This window comes from Stegodyphus dumicola, chromosome 3 (assembly GCF_044657685.1).
Source record: "Stegodyphus dumicola isolate Sdum_Otavi_A_Nest chromosome 3, ASM4465768v1".
Taxonomy (NCBI): Eukaryota; Metazoa; Arthropoda; class Arachnida; order Araneae; family Eresidae; genus Stegodyphus; species Stegodyphus dumicola.
Genome location: NC_140770.1, coordinates 84,458,419 through 84,485,232, shown reverse-complemented (window position 1 = coordinate 84,485,232; position 26,814 = coordinate 84,458,419). Strand labels below are relative to the sequence as shown.

Here is a 26,814-nt window from a genome sequence, read left to right as displayed (position 1 = left end):
GTTCTGCCCCCCCCAAAAAAAAACAGTCATTTAAAGCTTTAACTTTGATAGTATTTATTGCTTTAATTTATAGCTTTTTGTAAAATGTAAAGAATACGCTTATGATATAACTGCCATTTGATCAGAACTTTCATTAAGAAGTTTCATCAGCCAGCCTGGGTATAAATTTTGCTGTAGTTAATTACTTTTGTGTTCTTTATAGTCTTTGCTTGTGTTTTCTTATATTGCATTGTACCCTTTCTATTCCTTTTATTGCATAAAAATTGTGTATTTAAAAAAAAATATTTTTAAATTCATTAAGTAATTTTAGTTATTTTTCCCTTTATATTTATTTTAAGATTTCTTCCTTATTACATGATATAGCTTTACATCAATAAACAACTTATTTTCAATTTTAATAATAATTTTTATATAATCAATGGGTCTTAATTATACCATTCCACTTCTAATAAATATTCAGCTATTGACCTCTTGATCTTCATTGAGCCCCTTTAAAATATTATCGACAAAGTTGTTTTGGGGAACCCTGGTTGGTATAAATATAATCCAAAGAATTTTTAAAAATGAGTTCTTTACCCATTATTGAGCATTTGATACAAGTAATGGAGTAATAACTCAAAAAGCTTATTCATTTTCCTGTGACATATGACTACTAAATACTCAGACCCTCTGAAATACAAACCGTAGCATTTGTTGTATAAAATATTTTTTAATTGGTAAAATAACTTTTCCAGTTATCTTTGATTAATAGAAACACAAGCTTGCACTAGAAAAGTAATTTTTTATTATCTGGCTTCAGAATATTTCCTTGATGGGATATATTTCTTCATGTGGTATTTATGTTTATTTAATTTGCATTTTTGGCAGTAAGTTACTGTTGGAGCTTATAGTGTATACCAAGGATGTCAAACTCACGGCCCGCGGGCCCACAACAAGTATATTTGCTGCCCTGCCAATATATCGGCAAATAATAATATATAATAATAAAATAACATATCGACGAAGAAATAAATGGAATGTTTACTGCTAAGTAATTAACAATAATTTATTCAGTGTTGTTAGATTACTCACAGCGAGCTGACACACACACTACTTAAATTACGAATGCATGTGAATTGCTTGCGTTCAGCTACCTTCGGCTTTTGGGGAACACGTGCACTCAGAACTTGTACGCATCCCCTGATAGCCAAATGTGGCCGAACTCATGGTCTCAGTTTTCCAATCATAGTTTTGTACGATATATTGGTGCATGCATGTGCATGCACTTTGCTTTATTATTAATTATTACTTAATTCATATTGTTATGGATTTCATAGTTATTTATTTAGTTAGTTTTTTTTATTTAGAATTGTAATTAGATTTGCTTCATGTTGCCTTAGCAACGCAGACGATTTTTGAAAAGACAGCTGCGTTGGAAGGTTAAAAATAGAACAGCGTGTGCATTTAATACCTAATAAATAAATATCTCATAATTGCTGTTGCCATCCACAAAAATCCAGATATTTATAGATGTTTCCAGTATATTCGAGAAATTAATTATAAAGCTTATAAACGCCGAGAGCAAACAACTCATCTCAGTAGTAGCTATAGTTCTAGCGAACTGTTTGTTTACTTAATGCTGTGATTGATTTGTAGCGATTTCGCTGTGAGATAGAATTAGTTTCTCTGTTTTGAATTGATTTTTGCTAAACGTTTGACATTTTGTGATATTGTTAGAATATTTTTGAAGAAATATTTCAGCATTTTGATTTATCTCTTGTGGAAAGAATAAATTTTTGTTAACTTTTTAACGTTAACCTTGTTTATTCCAGCCCTTTGTATTCAGTATGTCTATATCAAAACCAAGTTATAGTAAAATTAAACGAAAAATCGCTGACGAACATAGAATATTCCAAGTAAAATGGGAATTATTTTTGCTGTGAAATAAAAGATAAAATAATCTGCTTGATATGTAATAATACTATTAATGTACCAAAGTTATATAATATTAAACGTCATTACGAACAACACAAATCGAAATATAACAATTACGAAGGATTAATTAGAGAAGAAAAGTTGAAAGAGCTCAAGTTAGGAGTGAAAAAGCAACAGTCCATGTTTAGTAAAGTATTGCAAGAAAGTGAAGCGGCAGTACATGCAAGCTATGTCTTGTCCGAGTTGATAGCTAAACATTCGAAGTCTTTTATTGACGGTGATTTCATCAAAGAATGCCTAATGAAAGCTGGAGAAATTGTTTGTCCTGGAAATGTGAAGGCTTTTCAATCAATTTCATTGTCTCGAAATACAGTTGCGGAAAAAGTTACTGATTTAGCCATGAATTTAAGTGATCAGATCAAAGCAAAATCATCTAGTTTCTAAAGTTTCTCCATTGCCTGTGACGAGAGCACGGACATTAGTGGCAAAGTTCAATTAGCAGTGTTTCTTCGTTCTTGTGACAAGAATTTTAACATTTTTGAGGAATTACTGGAACTAATACCGATGCCTGGTACTACCACAGGAGAAGATATATTTACTTGTGTTTTTGGACTTCTGCAGAAATACAATCTACCTTTGGCAAAATTAAATTCTGTAGCTACAGATGGCGCTCTATCAATGACCGGGAAAAACAAAGGCTTCGTAGCATTACTAAGAAAAAAATTTAGTGAAATTCACGGTTCAAACATTCATCATATGCATTGTATTATACATCAAGAAGTTCTATGCACGAAATTTTTCTTGTTCTTTTCTATATAAATATATATATATGTTTTATTCGAAATAAATCTACGTTTCTATGAATATTGATTTTTTTTTTTTTTTTTTTTTTTTTTCTGCCCGCCTAAAGTTAAACCTTGTTTGTTTGGCCCAAGTGTACCTATGAGTTTGACATACCTGGTGTATACAGTACTAATTATTTATTTTGTGTGTGTGTACAGTGCTGGTCATTAAAATTGCTACAGTAGGATGGGAAGTAAATAGCTTATTTATTGTACATACGCAGTACAATGGAAGGAGACATAATTAAATGAACATTCTAGTGTTCAGTGTTGTCGTTCTTCCACCATTGTAGGCTCACCTGTCTCTGTCCTGACTCAATATACATGACATGGCTGTGCAATCCCTCAAGAGGACAGTATTTGTGTCCTCTCAGGCATTAGTGACCCAAAGTTGCTGAGATCCTGCATAGCATTTGTATTGCCCTCCTAAACCCATGTTTATATGACAATCATGGGATCCTGAACAACATTAGCAGCAATGTCATGAAACGATAAACTGAAGTCCTGTTCCTATTTATACTAAGTGTGTAGATGACATTACTTGTTTTATGCTGCTTGTGCTGGAATTCTAACCATCTGCATATTCTAGCATATAGTAACTTTCACCTCCACCATTTAGTAACACTAAATAAATATCAATATTATTCTCTTATAGAATTTGTAGAAGTATATTTATTTATTATCGATAATTCATAGGAAAGTTCGCCAAAGATTTCCTGAGATAAGAATATTATTTGTGGATTCTATGTTTATTTCTATAGCATTTTCATAGAAACTAGTCTATAACTTTTTCTGCAAGGTTAAAAAGGTTGAGAAATGCTAAATTAGAATGGGTATATGTATGTACATTACATTCATGATTTTAAAGTTTGAAACACAGTTTTTGAACAAATGTTATTTACTAAAATTTCAAATTCTCCTTTAAAAATTTTTAATATTTCATAGTTATTTGTGAAAAAATGGTAAAATTTTATAATTATTTGTTACACTGGACAATTTAAATAAATTGCTGGAATATTATAAATCACTGTGTCTAACCTGTTTAGTCTATCTCACCAAATAGGAAGCTAGATAACATTTCATTCCACGAATAAAAATAATCCCTTCCCTAAAAAATATAAATAAAAGCAACTATTATTTTACTTTTTACTTCAAACATTTTTACAGCTGATACTCTGTTATATTTTAGGAAAACTAAGTCCTGTACATCTGAGTATTTCTCATTTGTATATTTCTTAAAATTATATGTACGATTTCATTACTTTAACTCTTTAAAAGAGAAGCTCTTCACAAACTCAGTGTTAGAATATCACAGTAAGCATGGTTAGAGGAGTAATGTTCTTTTATGAACAGATTTGAAAGTCAGAGAATTTCTTTTTTTCTGAACATAAAAGAAAGTGGTATCAAAATAATCGGAAATTTATTCCTGCAGTAATAAAAACTTTTGCATTACAACTACTTAATGTGTTGAATATTTTTTATTACCTATCGTATGTATTTTGGAAAAAAAAAAAAAAAGCATTAGCCCAGAAGGGTTATCAGTCTCGAAAGAGCATTTTCCATCGGTTCACTATAAACAGTGTGTAACTTTTAAAATTGTTGGTACCAAATTATTTCACACTGTATTATATTTAAATAAATTACATAATAAAGAATCTGCATAAATGTATCTATGTTTCTTACATTGTGAAAAAAACGGTGCCTAGAGCCATCAAATTTTGAATAGCGTAGCCCTCCACCCGAATACAAGCATCTAGAAGCCCAAATTTGGAATTTGTTTTATCATCTATTTTATATTTTGTAAAGCATTTATGAGTTTTTGATTTAGAAACTCAATGACTTCAAAGAAAGCAATTGAAACACACTGTATGGGAGGGGGGAATCTTTCACTCCAGTGCGCAAAACTGTCTATCGGAAATTCTGAAGATATGCTATTTCTAAGTATTTTGTGATGTTGCTGCTAAATTGAATTTTGTGTGGTTTAAATGTGAAGAACATGATATTTAATATAAATAAAGGTAACCTACAAAAAACTTTAAAAAAAGCCCCCTTGGACATAATATAAAACTTTTAAATTTTTATTATTATTATTCTGTCATCTTAACTGCATAGGTGGAAATATTATTCCTGTGTTGTTGAAGTAACTTTTCATCACAAGTGATTTTCCAGTCCAAAATTTTGCCTTTGCATTGATATTCAAGCAGATTAGTGCAGGCCCGAACAAGTCTGTCCTTATATGCTTGAGTCAGCTCATGTGGCATCCAGCGATTGAACTTGTACATAAAGTTTATATGGTGCATAGCTTGACTGATGAATGTGGCACTAATGTCTAACTCCTTAGCAAGCTCTTGAGTGGTTGCATACTGATCTTCCACAAGTTCTCGCAGGCGGGCCTCATCAAGATCAGTAGGCGGGCCTCATCAAGATCAGTAGGCTGGCCAGAGCACTCTGCTTCTTGAATATCACAGTTCTTGTTTTTGAACTTTCAGTACTAAACCTTCACAGTTTCATATGATACAGCATTAGTACTTAAAGCTATACACATGATTTGGTGACATTATGTGGCTGGCATTTTGCAACAGAACTCGACATAAATGATGGTTCTAATCTGTTAGCATGATACTTCTGTTTCAGACAACTTGTACTTAATGAAAACGATATTTTTCTTACAAATTTCGCAGCAAAGTGTTCTACAACAAGTCTCTTTCAAATGGCAAAAGTCGTTTGGCAAAATATGATTAAATATGCCAACATGAACTGTTTTCGCAGATGATATTTGCGGTAGCGGGAAACTTTCATTAAAACCCAACATTATAAATCCTATTTGTTATGTCACACATACACACACTCATACAAAATAGTGGCACTGCTTGTTTTTGTCGATAATTAGTTTGATCTGATCTCAATGCAAACAGGTGTTAATTTATCTTTCTTTGTTAATGTTTTATTTACTGATTTACAGCTTTACATATATTTGCAGTAAATTTTACCTTCTTTTCATGCTTCCATTTATTTGGCAATGCATACTTATTATTATTATTATTATTCCTGCATTCTTACATGTATTACAACTAAATATGCACATGCTTATATTATAACATATGTAAACTTATAGGTATGATATATGGACAGATGGTGAAAACATATACACATAGGTATTTCATGTATATTTTATAAAAGTTTAAACTCTTTGATTGATTTGAAAATTTAAGATAACTGTGCATTTGAAACAAATTTAACAAGAACATATTGTGCCAAGGAAGCACAATTTCTGCTTAACAATCCTGAACTGTTGTCAAAAAAATATAAAGTTGTTTGAAAAGTCATCTTTAATCTAAGCATAAGAAAGCACAAAAGAAGTATAACAATGTGTTTGACATGTGTCTATAGAAAGCAATATGTTTGGCATACAAAGCATTTGGCAAAATTTCACTGTACCCTACATCACACTTTGGGAGTAGGGTAGAAACCAGGCCATTGCAATCTTAGCCTTTTAGGCATTTCATTGATAGGCCATTTATATTGTGATAAGGTGATATATAAATAGCAAAAATTAACATAAATTATATTTTATTTGTATTAAATATTCTGTTTGCTCTCTTTATATAAATTATTTTGTCATATAATTGATCAAAATCTCTTTCAGAATCAAAGTGACCAGCTTTATTAACTTGTGATGGTACACCAGCTTCATTAACTTGTGATGGTTGATTTTTCTTTGGCATTAATTTAAGATTTATAATTTCAGTCCATTTGAAAAACAAATTTGTCAATTTTTGGTCATACCAGCCAAAGTATGGCAAAATAACATAATTTGCTGTTATGTATCTTCGGTTTAAAATTACCTCTTACTTATGCATCTGCTGAAATTTTTTTGAACATTTCCAAACCTTCCTTCCTGCAGAATACAGTTATTGAAAAATTCAAAACCAGAAGCATTCTTTCTTAATTTTCCCCAGCCTTTCCCTAGCTTATACATATGCATTTCTGTGTAAGAAAAACATTTTCTTACATAGAAATGCATACGTATAAGCTAGGGAAAGGCTGTTAACTGTTCTTATATCATTCTTTTGTTCGTCTTCTGTTGTGCATGATTACTTCTGCATGTTTCTTTATAGTTTTGACTGAGAATTTTTCTTAAAATCAAAGAAATGAAATCATTTATTATTTAATGAAATAGAGAATGGTTTCATTTTCATTGTTTCTTGTTCAGTTTGGTAATGAATAAGTAAACCAAATTATTGATTTCATTCAAAATAGAAGCAATTAAAATATCTGAAGAATTGCCAAGCACATTTAAGAACGTTTTAGCAGAAACATATGAAATTTGTGCAATAAATGAAAGTAAAAGGAATTTTGATGAAGGAAGGCATTATTATGATGTCACATTGTGATTGCTGAATTCATTGTAAAATATGAAGCAGAATACAAAGCAGTGCCACTATTATGAGCAGGCGGGCAACAGAGATTTGTGTGGTAAATTTCTCCAGGTGTAACATGAGTTAGTTTCTCTTAGAATGTCTTCCATAAAGGTATCTTTCTTTAGGTAAATGCTCTCACATGCTTTGCTGTAATCAATTAATCAAAATCTATTGAACTAGTAGGAGCTTTAATGCAATGGTTTCAAATATAGATATATATATATATATTGCCTTTAATGAGCCTGATAGCTGTTAAATACTGAGGAAAAAAAGACTGTGCTTTGATGGATTCTGAACAGATGGTTCTGTTCACAAGATGGTTGAATTTATTTCACTAAATATGAAAAGGTTATTCTCAAAGAAAAACAGAGGTAGGTGCAATCTTCAGTTTTACGCTGTTATAAAAATCTGTAAACATAAATAAAATATGTAATTAAAATAATTAGTTGTTTAAGTTTTCTAATTGTTAGATTTAATTTAATAAATCCGTTTATTGATATGTTTCTTACTCTGCATGTATTCTCTCATCATTACAAATATAATTTTGGTCTGAATAATTTGAAGTTTAAACTTATCCATACCTGATGTACGTGTCATTTTTGGTTAGTCCCTTCTACTGGTGTATAAGTGAAAGATTATATGTTACTTATTATTTACGGTGCTGTATGGCTCTCAGTGCAATAAATTATAGGGTTTTGTAGTTTTCTGGTTAAAAAAGTATGGATTGTTTATATTTAAATTTTTAATTAAAAGTAGTTATCTTTCTTATGATTTGAAAGAAGAATGACAAAAATATTTATATTCCTGAATAGAAATTTTGGAAGTTTAAAGTGGTGTTTATATGTGTAACACTTTGAAATTCCTTCAATTTCTAGTATAGTTTGTGTAGTTTAATTGTATAAATTTTTTAAAATATTTCTTGGAAATGCATTTGAATAGTTCAGAACATGATTTATTTTAATGATATTTCTATAAATTTATAGTAATTAACAATTAAATAATTTGAAGGTAATAATTGTTAAATAAAAAATTTTGCATTTGGAAAATGTTAACATTTGCATTTATGGTAATTTGTCACATTTTAGACTGAGTGAAATTATCACATTTAAAGTGAATTAAAAAGTTAATAATAGTGGATATAAAATGACAGGCAGCTGAGAATGTTCTTTAATAGCATTGAATGTGTTGAAATTGTTATTATTTTAATAGCACTTAATAATACTAAATGTCCATTAATAGTACCAGCATTTGTCGCTAGATTGCCGTCACCAAATGGCAGTATTTAGTGCTGCCATCTATAAGCAGATACTGTAACCAAATAATATCTGTGGTGCTGCCATCTGGTGATAGATAATGGTAACAAATAATCAGCATCGAAATGAGTTGTGAATTTTTGTGCTTATGGTATAAAATATTATTTGTTTGAAATCTATGGTGTAGAGTTTGTAAAAGTTAAGAAAAAAAGATAGCATTTAATCAATTTTCTTCTTGGTTCTGTCACGTGTTATTGACCGGAATTACCTCAGATAAAATTTTAGGAATGTTCAATGAAAAGTTTTCTTTGATTTTATTCAAAACATCCAAGTTGTAAAGGAGGAATACAGTAATGAAAAAGGAATAATAAAACAAATGATGAAAACAACTTTTTATTAGTATCTTTTTAACATAGTTTTTACATATCTAACAATAAATGCGTTGAAATTATCATTATTTTAAGCCATTTTTTCAGAAGTATGATATTTATTGCTATGATTTCAGTGTTGAATTAATTTTCTTAAATTGTTTCTTATGCAAATTCTTCCTTTAACAGGTTAGTTATGCTCGTGAAGAAGATGATTACATTCAAAATGATGGACAGGAATATTATGACGAAGGAGATACTGACGAAAATAGTTAATCTTGTGTATTTTTTAGTTGTAGGTTTAAAAATATAATTTATTTCAAAGTAATACGATGTCATTTTGTAGTTAGAACAAAATAAATGTTTGTATAAAAAATTATCGGAATTTCATTGATTAATTTGTCTTTCATGTCCCCCCCCCCAAGTACTCAGAAGATAAATGTATTATGTAATTTTTCATTCTGAAGAAATGAAAACTATCTTTTTTTTTAATTGATTTAAATTCTTTTAATAAAAGGTAAATTATTTTCCAGCTTCTCATATAAACGGGTCTTTGTTTCATTCATTTTGCACTCTTTTTAATACTTTGGATACTGTTCCTTATTCAATTTTTGTGTCTTGGCATCATCCTGTTGTTACTGATCTTTAATGCTCGTTTAACTGTAAACAGCATGTTTCCTGTTATACACTCAATGGAACATTTTGTACCAACCATAGAATGCTGTCCTGTCATTTGTTGATAACAGCAGGATACCCTATATATTCAATAATTATAATATACCATAAAATAATGTTTGGCTTTTATAATATACTAAAACAAAATATTTTCAATTTTCCATATTCTTTACAATGTACCACTGTATAACCTCATATAATTTATAATTATAAGCTTCACATGGTAATGAGCAAAAAATGATGAATCCCACTGATTAAGAAGCACAAAATGCCTACAAACCTGAATAATCATCCTCTTTTATTTTGCCGCTCATTGTTTAACTTGAGAACTAGTTCAGATTAGTAAATAAATGTATTCAAGTTCTCATATAATAGTAAAATAATGTTGTTATTAGATTTATTTTAGCTGCTAAATAAATTGATGCCAAATGATGTTGTCTTACCTGCATGCCACTTTATTTGATGCATATTTTTTTCTCATTTACTCAAGATACTATTTGATAAATAGGAAGAAAAACGTTTATGGAGGATTTTCTAACCGAAATTAGCCCACATTTATATTACAAGGCGAACTCTAGGAAAACCAACGAAATTTGCTACAGCCCATAACCCCCCCCCCATCTCGTTAGGTTGCATTTCCAACCCTGTGTTGCTATGATATTCCGAGTCATCTAAGTATACCTTACTGCTCCTAGAAGTTTGTACCTCTAGTTTTGAATCACCCTACCTTGTTTGTACCTCTAGTTTTGATTGGTTTGTTTCCCTTGACTAGTCAATCTATGGTCAATAACAAAGCATACCTTTTCAGTACCCTTTTAGTAAATTTTACTTTTTAATTTTACTATTTAGAATTTTTCTGGTTTGAAATAATATTTCTATGCAGCTTATTAAAATATTTGTACTACAATAGAAATCTAAATAACTTATCCTTAAAATACTAACTCAGATTTATTCCAATAATTCGTCGCATTAATTAAATTTATGTTCCTTGGAGATGATATATATAAAAAAACTTTTCTAATAATAAATTATATATATATATATGCATGTATGTATGTATACATGAACACACACACATATATTTAGCCAAAGGAAAAAATTGTTTAAAAACCGATTTTACCCTAACCTTAAATGTAACTTTTTTTTTTAAATAAAAGCCTTAATTGCATAGTCAGGGCCACCTGTAGAAATTACATAGCTCTGTGCAAAGTCATATTTTGCCACCTCTTTCTAATTAACTGTTCATTAATAGTTTAGGTTAGTTTTATCTCCCTAAAGAAATGCATGTGTCATACATTGACAAACTGGTTTTGTGCATACTTGCTGTTCGCAATATGACAGCTCAATAAATGTTAACAGTCATTTTATGTTTGGTAAAATCCAAAAGCTTCATCTGTTTTGATTAGACAGACGACTGAAAAGGGTAATAGCGTCTGTTTTGGACAATATCAGTAAGTGGTGTGTGAAATTCAGGAATGAAGGCCATCTTTGCACAGCCAATTGGTCAAGATTGTGACTTTCTTCTTGCCGATTCAAGCTTCTTGTTTTAATTTGTTGGATCTCAATCCTGTACCTCTCTAGTTAACTGTGAAATTTATGCTAATGTAAAAAATTTATCACTAAGCTGGCTTGAACTTTTGTAAAAATATGTATAAAATTAATTATTTTTATATTATAATGAATTTTATTTCACTACATTTATTGATTTCGTTTACATAATTTATTTGTTATGAATATTTTTAAATGTTTCGAGGAATTATGAAAATGTGTAGCTAATACGGACTACATCCCGCAAATTTCATTTCTAAGTGCGGTCTGATGCATGAAATGGTTTCTTCAGTCTGTATTTCCTCTTCTTTTATCGAACTCTGACCCTCCTGGGTGCTCTGCGATGATGAATAGATGGAAATGGCGGGTTCCAGAGAGTACGGCTGATTAATTAAATGGCGGAAGCGGGGATGAGAGTGCTCTTCTTGCTGTTATTTTGTTTCATTCGCGTAATGGTCGTCAGCGAACAGCTGTTATCTCTGAGTCATTCATGTTGTTGCCAGGTTTTATTTTTGCAACCCTGCACGTTCGGACAAGATCTTAGTTTCATGAAGAACTAAAAATTGCTTGCGCTGTGTTGGCATTAATCTTGTGCACTCAAATTATTTTTCTTTATCTGGCCGGAAGGAAATGTGTAATATGTGTGTTGGCATATGAATCGATTTTGTTTTAATGATTTTTGAGATGTTACTGACTGTTTTTATTTCGATCATTTCAATTTCGAGAACGAAATCAAGTATAAGGCCGAAAACAAACTGTTGCCAAGGCATGTGTCAGGAGGTTTTTTATTTACCTTCTAAGTTGTGACATTGCATGTCAGTTAAAGTAACCGACCTCGTTCGAAGGGCTTTTTTCGAAATGTCTGTTATATTTCTAAATTTTTGAGATTTTTTGTTGGATTGCACTGACACTTAAATATAATCACTAGAAAAGTGGTAAAAAATTCATTATTTTGTAAATTTATGCAAAGACCGAAAATTTTACATCGAAAGTAACAAAAACTTCAACTATCACTGATAAGAAAATAATGAAAATAAAAGCATATGAAAGACTTAACCATGAGCATAAAGTGAAGTAGAATAATTAGAAAATGTTGATTCACTAGCAATGTATGGCTATATGTTAATCAACACACAAAATTTGTTTTAAAAAATGCAATCACTATTGAAGAAAAAATTGCATAATTTAAATTCTGTGAGGCCAATTTTTTTTACTCTTAGTCTACATCATGCATAATAACATGCAAACTCTGTGGACAAAATTTCAAGTGATTCTGTAAGAAACTTTTAGAGTTATCATGGTGGTTGTGAACATAAATCATAAGAAAAAGTTATCAAAAATCGCATTTAAAGTTCTCAGATTAACATTACATGGCATATATGCGTAACCATTCACGTTGCCTAACGAAAATAAGAAAATTAGTAATAAAAATATATTGCTAGATTTTCCAGACTAATTGATATGCTTAAAATTATTTAGTTAACAAATAACATAAAAATGGGCGAAAACTGCATTTTTAACTTGCCCTATAAATTTTCACTTCCGCTTTGGTAAATAATTTCCGAATTTTCGTCTCTCAGAAACGCTGGTGTACTTCACTTCTAATAAATATATCAAGAAAAGAAAAGTTGTTTTTGATAGCTGAGAATTTGATATTTAAAAATGTAAAATTTAAAAAAAAAAAAAAAAAAAAAGATATTTTTAAACCAAAATCGGCCTTTTAAACGAGGTCAGTTACCTTAAAAAAAAAGTAATTCCTTAAAAGCATTCTGCACTTCTGAATAATATTTTATAGTAACTTTTATTAATATTTATTAAAGAATGAAATGAAAAATTCTGATAATTAAGAAGTAACATCTAGTGCTTTTAAATCGCTTAGGTTATAAGGTATTTCTTCCGCCTTTTTCGCATGCCTTCGTGGTGTGGTGGTCTGCACACTAGACGCGTATTTCCAGAGGTCCGCGGCTCGATTCCCGGCGAAGGCGTTGCATATTATTCATCTTTCCTGCTTCCAAAATATCTAATGTCTCTACAAGGTCGTTAACTAATCTGGGGTTTTAGTTTGAAATATCAATTAAAAACCGCTACAGGTTACAAAGCCCAGGCTTATTGCCCTTTATTTTAAGGAGCCTCAGACAGGGTCGTCCCTAGCGGGGTGCAGCACAAGTACACGGGCGGCGAAAGTCAGGGGCGGCCGGACTCTCGCGTTATCTCGTCTAATATTTTTAATTCATTGTAAGTACTTGTCATGTACTATAAGTATTTTTATACAGTTTGTCATATATAAGTAATCGACTATGAAATAAAAATTTTATTAATTATGAGCACTTTTTTTTAATTTGGGGGGGGGGGCCAATGGCTTAGGAACGGCCCTGGCCTCATATCTTCTTAACGAAACATAAAAAATTGTCATTGGTGGCTCCTTGAAAGAATACTCTGCCTAGAACTGCAGATTGTGTTGACATGAATAGTTGAAGATTGACAATATGCCGAACCGCATAAGAGATAAACGCATTTGTAGCTTAACGTAATGTGAAAAATTGATATATTAAACCAAACTTTGTATACATATATATGTGTGTGTGTAATACGAAACTTTGTATACATATATGTGTGTGTGTGTAATACGAAACTTTGTATACATATATATGTGTGTGTGTGTAATACGATGACTTTTTGGTGGGGAAAAAAGTTGCAATGGATTGACGATGGTTCTCTGCATTATAACTTGAAGAGGCTTTACTGCATAGTTAGAAAGATGATACTCGAAGACAGACATGTAATAGAAACAAACTTAGAAGTAATAAACAGCAGGAATTTTGATGGCGTAGAAATGTTGATCCATAATGAATAGGAGACTGGCAGCCGAGATACATTAAATCTTCATTTTATTTTCAGTAAACATATTGCGGCCACAATTAACTTGGCACATTATTTGTGCCTATTCAAGAGGTTTACATTTTTGATAACTTTGCAACAGACAGCAATCCAGCTAGGCTGAGAAGAGTATCGAGCAAGTGTTATGTAACGGTCATATGATTTGGGGAAGACCTCGAATCTGGGAGAAAAGATGATCTTAGGGGTAGAGAACATCAAATTTAGAATAGTAAATTTTGAGGTTGCCAATTATTTCTTAACGTAACCATCGTATTTTGTTATATCTTACATATATAACTGCGAAATATAACAACCCATTTTCATGTATTTAAAATTTCGGGAAGAAAGTAACCTTAATCTAGCAGATTTGAAATAAGATTCTTATCGATTTCGAAGGTGATCAGACATACAGGGGTTGGACAAAAATATGGAAACACTTTTAAAAAACATGTTTCTTTGCTTAATATGGTGTAGGAAATCCGTTGGCATCCAAAACAGCTTGCAGTCTTCTCGAAATGGATAAATACAGTTCCTGTATGTTTGCCAAGGGAATATTATACCATTCTTCCTGCAAAACGGTGGCAAGTTCAGATAACGATGTTGGCGGTGGATAACGAGAATTCACTTTCCATTCTAATGTAGACCACAAAGGTTCGATAATATTCAGGTCTGGTGACTGTGGTGGCCAGGGGAGATGGGACAACTCATCCTCGTGCTCAGAAAACCAGTCCTGGACAATGTGAGCTGTGTGAACAGGGGCTTTGTCGTTTTGGAAGACACCATCACCATCGGGGAGCAAAGTTTGTACCATGGGATGAACTTGATCGGCCAAAATGTTCACATAAGTCTTGGCAGTCATGTGCCCTGACACAGTTATTATGGGGCTAGCAGAGAACCACGATATGGCTGCCCAAACCATAACAGAACCCCGCCATGGTTCACTCTTGGCAACAAGCAGTCTGTATTATAGGCTTGAGATGGCGTTCTCCAGACGTAAACTCGGCCAGAAGTGGGAAACAATGTGAAAGAAGACTCGTCAGACCATATTACTCGCTTCCACTGCTCTATAGTCCAGGCTTTATGACTTAAACACCACCTTTTCCTGTTACGGGCATTAGCATCACTGATGAGTGGCTTCTCAATTGCAGCACGGCCAGCAATTCCCTGTTTATGAAGCTCCTTTCTAATTGTTTTGGTACTCACAGGGTTCGGTAACACAACATTCATTTCAGCAGTAACTTTTGCAGCTGTGGTCTTCTTATTTTTCGTCACAATTGCCCTTAATGATCGTCTGTCACGATCACTTAGGATACACTTTCGTCCGCGCTGTGATTTAGCAGATGATGTTTTTCCGCTTTTCAAATATGCGGAATAAATCTTCGACACAGTACCTCTTGAAACACTAAACACCTCGACTACCTTGCTTACGGAAGCACCTACCATACGTGCTCCAACAATTTGCCCACGTTCGAAGTCTGTTAACTCTGACAAAATGCAATGACAACCTCACATAACAGTACTCCGACAACAACTGAACTGTTTAGCACATTTACGAAGTTGTATAGGTGGCGTCAGTAGTCAAAAACGCCAGCGCCACCTACATATTTCATTAAAATCAATCTTTCTTTTCAAACATGCATTTCACAAGGTGTTTCCATATTTTTGTCCATTCACTGTAGGTTCTTTTTGTTCAGTTTAAAACATTCCTGAAATGGAAGTTTTAGAAGAAAACATTGTAGTAATTAAAGAATTGTTAACAATTTATAAACTTGATAGTTACAGTTATGTAATAGATTAAAAACCTTTTGCAGTCTACAGAAACTTATATTGTGACGCAAAGTTTGAGAATCAGTATATTAAACTGCAGGCGTTTCTAACATCAGGGAAAAATAGCATAAAAATTTACCTTGAGAATTTCGTTTCTTTCTTTTTCTTCCACACCCCCTTTCTTGTCTTTTTTTTTTTTTTTTTTTTTTTTTTTTTTAAGAATAAAAGAAAAGGGACACTTCACGGAAATAAACGTGATCAGCCATCTGTGAAAAGAATTAATTTATACCCATTCTTACTAGGGTGGGGAGAGGAAGAAGAATTATTAAATATTTTCAGCGTTATCTTTCATGTTTGAATTTAGCACTTGAGAGATATCATATAGCGAGTATTCTCTATAGTTTGTGAGTGTTTGTCAGAAAATGTAAATCAATATGCCACTTTCCCAACGAAGCTTTAAAAGTTGTATGTTTGGACATATAAATAACCTTTCTGTTTACAAAAATATCATAAAATCTTGCAATAGTGGACACTTATGGAACTTTGAATTTTATCCACTGCATAGAGATGTTCTTTACTTGGTAGAGTCGAGATTATTAAATAATAATTATAATAAAAAAAATTACTTTCAAATTTTTATCTTATAAATTTTTAATTCTGTTATTTTGCATTGCTAAGAAAATCATTTCATATAAATATGTTATGAATATTACTGCAAAGAATAAGGATAAATATTCATAAAACAGATTTTAAATAATCAATAAATTTCATAAATTCATATTTTATTTAAATATTTCAGCATATGTATTTAATATGAGAATATCTTGTGAAATTGATATTGTATATAATCATAATTAATAACAGTAAATCAAAAATTCGCTTTTATAAAACAAAAATAAATTAGATTTAAGTCATGTCGGTTTTATTTAAAAATAGCTAGATTCCCCCACCCCTCCTGCTCATGCAAACACGTTGTTCTTTAAGTTTATTTAGATGTTTTGTTTTATTTAGATGTTAATCTATCTTTTTTTTTTTTTTTTTTTTTTTTTTTTTTTTTTCCTCTTTTAAGTATAGTTCAGGGTTTAGATACTTCGTTAAAGGCATTTTGTATATATTTATTTTTTTATTATTTGTTTTCACACTTTGATTCCTGAGTCCAGTATGGCATTATATCATAATTCCTTGGTTTGTGATTTATTTACAGTACTTGTATTTTTGCTGATATCATAACACCTGTAGTGTTAAAACAGTTTCCATAAAATTCTTCGTCTTATCTGAGAAACTGTTATTTCATGTTTAGGGTAGACACAGACATCTTTTTTCGATTATCTTGTACAGTATGGTCTCACATTACAGGGATTTGTTCATTGTCTTTTATGAGAAATATAGTTAGTAGCTGATACCGAGAATCATTTGGTGTACAAGATGTTCTTGAAAATACATTTGGGGCGAAATATTTTAGTTTTCGCTCTCGTCCTCAATCAGACAATCACGTCAAATATGGTCATGTAACGTGCCCAAGCTGCCGCTTATTGGGGTCAGTTGCTGTGAACTTCGACCTCCAAGAACTTGTTTCGAGATGTTAGATGCATTCGCATTGATTCAAGCTGGACTGCACTCGCATAAACTGAATGTTTTTCCTCTGCATTCCCCCGATGTTATCGATACGTAGCAACAATCGAATGCTTTCACTGTGATTTAAATTACATTTGAATTTCGATAAATTGAAAGTGAAATGCCCAGTGAAGAAAAAAATTATTCGAACGGTACTGTCGATAAATTATGCTTTAAAAACTTAGAATTCTTTTTAAATATCTGTACCACTAGGTAGCATTATTAGCAAAGCAATGTAGACGTTATAATATCTTTATTGATGAAATTACTTCAATGCATAAGAAATGATGAACAGTAATTGAAATAGTATTTGTTATTATAAATATAGATAGATCATGGTGTTATAGTGAGTAAAATAATGAAAGCAGTTTTCCAAAACGTTAGAGATAAGGGGAATTGTAAATTTTTTCAAATCCAAACCGTACAAACTCCAGAAGCTTTCGCATCTCGAATCTTTCATATAAGAAAATGAAATTTAAAAAAAAAAAAAAAAAAAAAAAAAAAACTGTATTTAATATTAATCTTTTAAAGCAAAATTTTAAGACGATGCAAATGAAATTTGGAAAATATAGTATACAAATGTAATATGTACTGTATCCAGAAAAATCGTTATGTGGCCTTTATTTTCAGATCATACATTATGATGCTATATATCATTCCACAAAAATTCTTAAAATTATAATTCACAGTTTCTGAGAAATCTGTGTTTTCATGCATGTAAAGATCATTTTGGACATTAGTGTATGTATTTCTAGTTTAATGAATTTCTGATATGACTATTATATTATGATCCTAATGTAAGGAAACTGCATGGTAATACTAATAACATATTTTTAGCGCTTAGGAACTTACAAGTTGCTTGTGAAAAATTCCTTTGTAACAAAATCATAAATTACAGAATGATACAAGTAGTGAATGGCAAAAGAATATCGCTGAAGGACATTATAGAAGAAAATCATCCGTGAATAATTTTTATTTATTTTGTAACTAAACCCTAAGGGAAGCCGAAAAAGATGGCAGAAATCCCAAATTATGAAATTAAATATCTGGGTCAACGGGAGCAGACTTGCGTGTTTTATATTGTATAATGTGTGTAAAACTTCTGAATATAGCTATAGGGATCATACAAAAAATTAGATTTCGTAATTTATATTTTATTTATTTAATAAGACGCCCAAATATGAAGATTTCGCTTATTTAAAGCATTTTTATGACTACTACCAACGACTGCGAAAATAGAAGCTGCGTACGTACTTTTATGGACATGAATTTAAAATTCTTGAATTCGGTGTCCATCCATCATTTGGAACCCTCAATATACGTAATTTGAAGAAAAAAATATATGTATTCATAGAACGGGTTATATATATTTTTACAGTTTTCCGAATTCTTTTTTAATCAAAGCCTATGTAGACTGAGAAGTATTATTATAAGACACAGAACAGGTACAGGTATAAGTGCGAGGGACACCAAAATTTCGCCATTGGTCATACAGGTATTGTCCCATTGCACTAACTATGCAGCTGTGCCCCAGTCTTGATGGAAAACACCGTTACTATTACACCGCAGAAGAGGACTTCTGAACCTCAAGCTATTTTATTTAACAGCAAGCTATTTTTCGAAAACAGCATCATCTTCCTTGCCGTCTAGTTCGTTGATAATACAACATTTTTTAAATGAATTTATAATCATTTCAGAGGGTATTTCGTTCCAAGCCATTTCAGAGGGTATTTCGTCGCCAACATATCCAAAACGCAGCATAATTGGGGAAAAATGATCGTATATAGTAACCTTCTAGAATTTGTTCCGGAAGAGATTCACGTACGTAAAATCTATCTGCATTTTCCCTTTTTAAAAGTTAAAAGAAATATTCAAAACTGTTCAGTTATTGAGTGAGGTATTTTTTTTAATTTTGACGTGTACGTATTCACTTAGTGCTTGGTTTCAGTAGTCTCGGTCATCATGCTTTGTCTGGTACTTATTCGACTAATTTAAAGGAAGTTCTGCCAAATGATGCGGCAAAGTATTGTTTACCAAGCAAAAAGTTGAGTGAAAGTCTAATTAAGATGCTATCTGGATGCGTGTCATCTTTAAGTTAAGAAAGCTATTTAACCAATTTTGTATATCGCTTAGTAACGTGCACAAAGAAGTCATTACATGTACTGAATCACAGATGTAAAACCATATTTAATCTTAGTAGAAAGTACGTACTTCTGAAGTGTTGCTCGAGTTTAATGGACCAAAGGTATGGTACCCTTAACTTACTACAGAGCAAAGAACCAGTATTGACAGGTTACAGCCTAATTCTCTTAAAAATTCTTAAGTTTAGTGTAATCAACCATGTTGAGTGTAGTTATACCATTTAACAAATAAATACTAACCGTACCCAGATAAAATACCTTAATAAACTTAGCAGGGCTTAAATTACGCCGGAGCCTTAAATGAGAAAGCTCCGGCACTTCTTTTATGTAACGGAACAACAATTTAAAGTAGAAATTTTATCTCGAAAATTATATTTTTAGCCATAAAATTCTAATAAAAAATCGCTTATTAAGTTTTAATTTATCTCTCTACATTTTATTTAACCACTTTAATCTTTAATTATTTAAATAACTAATAATTAATTATTTAAATAATATAAGTGATTAACAATTAATAAATAATACTTAATTGATATTAAATAATAATTAATAAATATTGATTAAATAATTTGATAATAATTAACTATTTATTTTTTAATAATTAATGATTTTAAAAGTCATTTTATTTATTTATTTATTCTTGTTCCTTTTTGCTGACGGTCTTTCATAAGGCTCCGGCACTTCTAACTTTAGAAATTAAGCCCTGAATCTTAGTCTTGAAAAATTATCAGTGACTTGAGTCTTAATCACATTATTGTAAACTATCCACCATAACTCTCACCACACTTTACTCCTTTCTGTTATCAATCATCAACGGACTAGTCCAACTGTGGACTCAAAGCCATTGTTGATCTAACCACTTTATATACTACATTGCAATATTCCAAGTACGATACAATTTAAATAGAACCTACGAAACCAATTCTACAGTGAATGCAGGACAAAACTATGCCCCATACTTAGACTGTTAATACATATCCTAGTTACAATTCATTATCTCATAATAGTTATAATGATAAGACGTTAGATCAATTCGTACAAAATTAATGAGTAATTTTAAACCGAAGAAAGTCATGGTAAAGGTATTGAAAGATTGCATTAGTCCCATCTTAAAAAAACCTGGCATTCAGGCAGTAGCCGAAACATAACAATGCATTATCTATACAAACCAATAATAAAGCTGCACCTTTTTTAGACTAAGAGAATCAAGATGTGCAGAAACATTAAGCACATTATTATTCTAACTACATTTTAGCTACTCACATTGGTAGAACAATACGTAAGAGCATCTAGGCACCTTTCATGCAATTTAGAGCAAAGTTACATAGTATGCAGATTAATAACTGCGCCCCTAACATAAACACATATTAAGACAATACAATAAAATTAAGACTTAAATATGGTGTGCTGCTTATAATGAAAACTGAAAAATTAGATAAATGCAATCGCAGGAATCTTAGGATTGAGGCAGTTTCCTTAATATAGCAATACATTAACTGGCGACCAATAATAAAGCTGCACGCTTTAGATTAAGGAACACTGAACACATCATTATTCTGTCTGCATTGTAGCTAATCATATTGTAATCGTAATAATATTGTACATTAAGACATCGTAGCTATACACAAAAATACTTCCATGTAATTCAGAGAAAATTTTCATTTTATACAAGACAGTAACTATGCCCCTAATATAAACAAGTAATATTATAATACAATAAGATCTAGTCCTAGTCACAAAATGCTACTTAAATCAAAACTGAATTATCACATTAATCCAAATATTCATATTATTATTCTGCACGCATTCACATTACATTAAAACATTATAAACTAAACACAATAATACCGTTCATGCAATTCAGAGCTAGTTTACACAATATGCAAGACAAAAACACCCTGTGGACAGTTTCGATGGTTTCCTCCCGATACGGCTTTCGGCTGGCTGTATATCTTTGAGAGCCCTCTTGGCGCATAGACACTAGATACTGACAAACATCCGTACCTTCTCCGGAATTGGAGCCCGGATTCATCGGTACTGCAGTGAATGTCACTAACCATTATGCCTACAGTTAGCATAGACAAAAATTAAAATGCAAAGCGCTAAATTCTCAGAAAAATCTGAAAACTGTTTATTTTATAAGCTTTGAAGAACGTATTTGCATTGTGGCCCTCGAGGCAAGCTTTGACTATTGAGGCACCACTTAAATTACAATAATCTTGTTCTTTTCTTCAATAAATGCTTTTGCCAGACTTCAATAAAACTAACCACTGAAAAGTTGTGAATTAAAACGTTGAACGATTTTTTAGCAGAGACAGGGCCAATCTTAAATTTCGTGAAATCCCAATCCTGAAAGCTTCTGAAATTCTCTCCATAGGAATAACAATAAGGAAAATGGACTTTCACTTTATTATTGAGATTTTTTTAAAGCAAAAATTTTTAATCTGCATTTATCTCTCTATACATATAATAAAAGAAAGAGTCCATCTGTGTGTCTTTCGTCCGTGCTGTGCTTAAGCTAACAGACCCAGGGCTACGAAATTTGGTATATAGGTGCACCTAAACAAGAGCCAGTGCACCTCGAAGCGTTTTTTTTTTTTTTTTTTTTTTTTTTTTTTTCAAAATTCGAATCAGATTCTTTTTTATTTTATCTTTTTTGATGAAATCGCATCATTTTGAATAGTTTTATTCTTTTAGAAATGTGGTTTTGGCAACCGTTTTTCATTCAATGCTTTGTATACTGGACTGCTCACTGTTGAAAATATGAGATAAAATGCTGCTTTTTTTTTCTTTTGATTTTTGGACACGCAACAAGCATATGGCAATCTTATTCTGACGCGCATGTGTCTCGCGAGGCACAACAGAAATTCTCTCTTTCCCCCCCTCTCTTTATTAGCTAATGGCAAAGAGGTTTCCACAAAGCACAATTTTGATTGGTTATTGTCTTCTGATGATAGTGTCATTCTTTTAGAAATGTGGTTTTGGCACCAGTTTTTTATTCATTGCTTTGGATACTGGACTGCTGACTGTTTTCTCTTGAAAATAAGAGATTTATTGCTTATTTCATTGTAATTTTTTATATTATGTTTTAATTATATATAATTTTAATCACATAAGAAGTTTTGCATGATTTTTTTAGAAAACAAAGTTAACTTCCTTTGTACCATTTGAATTCTTAAGATTTTGTAACGGGAAGTTGATTAATTTATTTATTAGGATAATTAATATTTGTATTAAGGGATGTTGCTTATTTCATTGTAATTTTGTTATATGTAATACTTTTTTTTTTTTTTTCATAAAGCTGTGCTGCAGAGAAAAATTCTGCGCAGTTTTTAAATTTAACATTTGGTGTTTCCTTTAGGCGTTATGCGGTACATTTAAAAGCCAGACGAAGGCTGGCCGCGTAGCTGCTAGTTGGAAAATAAAATTAAGACTTTTTAAAAAAGATAAGGGGGGCAGTCTAGCAGGTAATCAAGAGTAGAACCACAGCAGTGGGCGTGGTGAGATCACACAATACACAGTCCTTAACACTTATTAATTAATTCAGAGTCTCTAGCCTGTTTCCAGGCAAATAGCCAATTTTGGCAGTAACACAATACTTGGTTAAATAAGGTTAGATAGAGCACAAAACACAACTTCATATGTACACTATTTACATATTTACATCACCACCGCGCATTATGGTGAATTGACCGAGGTCTCTTCACCACGTTGTCCACCGTAGGGTCATAATTACCGAGTTCTCTTAGCGTGTGCACTGGAGAATTACCCATTTTTTTCGAAGAAGTTGTGCGCCTCCATGAGGATTTGTTCAGGAATGGGCTTTATTTTCAAGTCTGCATGAATGATACTATTTCGTACAAACCAGGGCGCGTTAGTGATGTCTCTCAAATATTTGTTTTCCATTCATGATTGAAGACCAACTAAAAACATTTAAAATATATTAGAATTTCTGAGAATATACTTAGCATCGGTAATGAACACTATCAATAAACATATTCTCGAAGATAACCATCAGTTCAGAACACCAACATAACATTCTTTGTGATTGTGGCTGGTCATCTCTGGAAGGTTTCACTCAAGTAATGTGGCCAAATGAAAGAACCCTACTAAATGTGCTATATTAATTTTTTTAAATAATATTATATTTCTAATAAAGTTTTATTTTTCTTTAAAAAAGGGTTGTTAGTGTTGTCTTCGGAAAACTCTACTTATTCTATTTTTTAATGAAAAATATTCCACTGTTTGAGAAACACTAACCTCAAGGATAGGTCGATTTCTTTCAAAACGATGCAAGTAACTTTTTTATTGTACTGTATTTCCGTTTAAAGGATCACATTAGAGAACCGTAATACCTTTATTCGCCTCTCCGAAAAATGTCACGATTTCGTGAAGGTGCCATATTTTGGCTGCGCAAAAAAAGGCTCAAAATGGATCGTTCTATTAACATGGGTGGGGGAGTCGTGAAACCAACCTAGCATATCGAGAATGTGAGAACAAAGGTCGGATGTTTCACCCTCTGCTCCACCCATATGAGAACTTCACCTGCCTCTTACTTACTAGAACCAATTATATACTTTGTTCTAGGGTGGAGAAAAGGGATGACTTCATTGAATAAAATCTGGTCATGAGAAACAGTTATCAGAGTGGAATAATGGCGCATGGCCCAAGCATTTATTACACAAGTCTCAGACCGTATTACATTCTGTATAATAGAACCGCGGAAATAAAATAAAACTTTGAGTTAAAACTTCGGTTATATTGTATTGTATAAAAATCTCGGGAAAAGAGTTTGTTTTTTTTTTCGGGGGGGGGGGGGTTAAGGCAATTTAAAAAAACTAACAGGTAAAGTATTTAGGCTATAAATTTATATATATAAGATATTTTCTCCCTTCTTTCTGTATGCCTTCATGGCATAACGGTAGCACACTCGGCACATATTCGAGAGGTCCAGGTTCGAGTCCTGGTGAGGGCAGTGCTCATTGTTCACATCTTCTGCTTCAGAAAAATCTAATGCATCTACAGTGGCGCCCAAACTAATAGGTGGTGGATGATGATTTTTCACCACCAGAATTTGGTGCTCCCTCCTTCCAACATGTCTTCGTGGTGCAATTGGAAGCCCACTCGGTGCGTATTGGAGAGGTTCAAGTTCGAGTCCCGGCGAGGGCATTGCCCATTTTCAAGTCTCTTGCATTAAAAAAATCCTAATATTTCAACATCATGAAATTTTTGAATCTTACATAGTGGCTCACATTTATTTTGGGGCATTTGCATTTTAAGCAATTTATTTTCATAGATCTTGTGCTAAATATAGAATCATAAGCTTCAATTTTTTCCCTAATGCATTATTTTACCTCCATTTTAAGCCTTGCTTGTTTCAAAATAATTATCGTCAACATGTTCTTTGCAATGAAGTAATTTATTTTAAAATGTTAATTAGTAACTTACATAATAATTCGGACACTCGAAAGTTTAATTGAGATGCTTTGATCAATAATGTTTCTTGTCATAATCTTTTGTTATTAGAAAATACATCACAAGAATTACCTTCTGCATTTGAAAATCGCTATTTATGTATCAAAATATATATTAATAATTTCGTATCTGAAGGGAACACAGTAAAATGCTACAAATTAACAACAAATTCTGTTAAAAATATAATTATTCATCTTTCAAAGGCGGCAAGATTTTTGAAATATCTAAAACATCCTTGATGTAAAGAGTTCAGATATGATGTTGTTAATATGGAAATTGCATGGAACTGCTGAAACCTCAATGAAGTCTGAACCACATTCCAAGGCAGAACCAAGGAATCGGGGATTTATCCTATGAAAATTCAAACAAGACACAAAAATCAGTGCTGTAAATCTCACAGCGAATTTGAAATTAAAAATAACAATAATAATAATAAAATCCGAAAGGTTTCAGATTTTAAATTACGCACAAAGGGGCGTTTTTTTAACGTCTTGTTTGTTACCTTTATTTATTAAATATCATGTTTTTTGCACTTAAACTATAAAATTCAGCAGTTCAATAGCAATGTCACAAAATAATTTTAAAGTGAGCATATCTTTAGAATTTCCGATACACAGTTCCGTGCATTGGAGATAAATTTTTTTTTTTTTTTTTTTTTTTTTTTTTTTTTTTTGGCTGTAGCGTGTTGCCATTGCTCGCTTTTAAATCGTTGAGTTTGTTAATCAAAAATTCGTTAATGTTTTACAAAATATGAAATCGGTCATAAAACAAATTTCAAATGTGAGCTTTCAGATGCTCATATTCGCAGTAGGATTACGTCATTCAAAATTGGATGGCTCTAGGTACCGTTGTTTTAAGACAATGCGAGAAACATACATTTATTTATGCATATTCTTCATTATTTAATTTCTTCAAATATAATACACGGCGATAGTATTTGGTGCCAACGATTTGAAAAGTGATACGCCGTTTATAGGGTTCCGACTCAAAATTGCAAAACGAAAACAATAATCCGTCAGGGACAAAGTCCCTTTGGACTAAGGAAAAATAAGGAAGAATGAAAAACATAACCATGAAACTGTTAGAAGAGTTATCACACCAATGCTATGGGCGATCAGCAAGAAGAAAATTCTTCGTTGATAAAAAAAAAAAAAAAAAAAAAAAAAACAAGGAAAATACGACTAGCATTCACAAAATCCATTGTAAGCCAAATTTCTGGAACAATATCATATTTACAAATGAGTCAAAATTTAATATATTTGGGTCCGATGGACGAATTATTGTGTGCCGAAAGCTGAGTGAGAAAAGAATCCCGAAAGTGAATACAAAAACTTATTGCCTATTGTAAAGCATAGGGGTGGAGGCATAATAATTTGGGAATGTTTCTCTGCCTCCGGAATGAGATATTGCGTTTTTATAGAGAATACTGCGTATATCTATAAATGTATAAGTATCCTTAATGAAAACTTGAAAGTATCTGTAAGAAAAATTTTGAATGCAAAATACATTCAAGTTCTATCAGGAGGATAATTATAAACATACAACCTTAAATATTCTCTTGCGCTTGTTATACGACCGTACTGAAGTTATCAAAATTCCCGCAAGTTCTACGGACTTAAATCCTAATGAACATGTATGGAATGATTTAAAAAAAAAAGAGTAAAAAAAATGGTATTTCTCCGAAAGCCCTGTTAAAAGTTATTGTTATAAAGGAATAGAACATTTATACATGAAAAAATTAATTGAATTAACACCAAAGCGCATGAAAAGTGTCTTTTTTTGACAAAAGATATTTAACGAAGTATTGAATGTCCTGTTATTTTCGTGATTTCATTAAAAATAAACCGTGTATTCAAAGTGTTCGAATATTAGTGCGAGTTCATTTTCAAAACCTTTAAAATAAATTACATTTTTTCCCA

At 31.7% G+C, this 26,814-nt stretch overlaps 1 protein-coding gene across 4 annotated transcripts in view; it reads left to right on the top strand.

The window, feature by feature from the left end:
* Nucleotides 1–9,177, top strand: part of LOC118195539 (metaxin-1) — a 43,240-nt gene extending 34,063 nt beyond the window's left edge. For 2 of the 4 annotated variants that reach the window (XR_004759282.2, XR_015040230.1), the window contains 2 exons: nucleotides 6,403–7,548; nucleotides 8,988–9,177. Coding sequence is in view for 1 of the 4 variants with exons in the window: in XM_035366865.2 (XP_035222756.1) it covers nucleotides 8,988–9,074 (87 nt within the window). In the remaining 3 variants the exon portion in view is untranslated. The remainder of the gene's footprint in view (nucleotides 1–6,402; nucleotides 7,549–8,987) is intronic. The other 2 variants (XM_035366865.2, XM_035366866.2) reach the window with 1 other exon arrangement.
* Nucleotides 9,178–26,814: the final 17,637 nt, after the last annotated feature.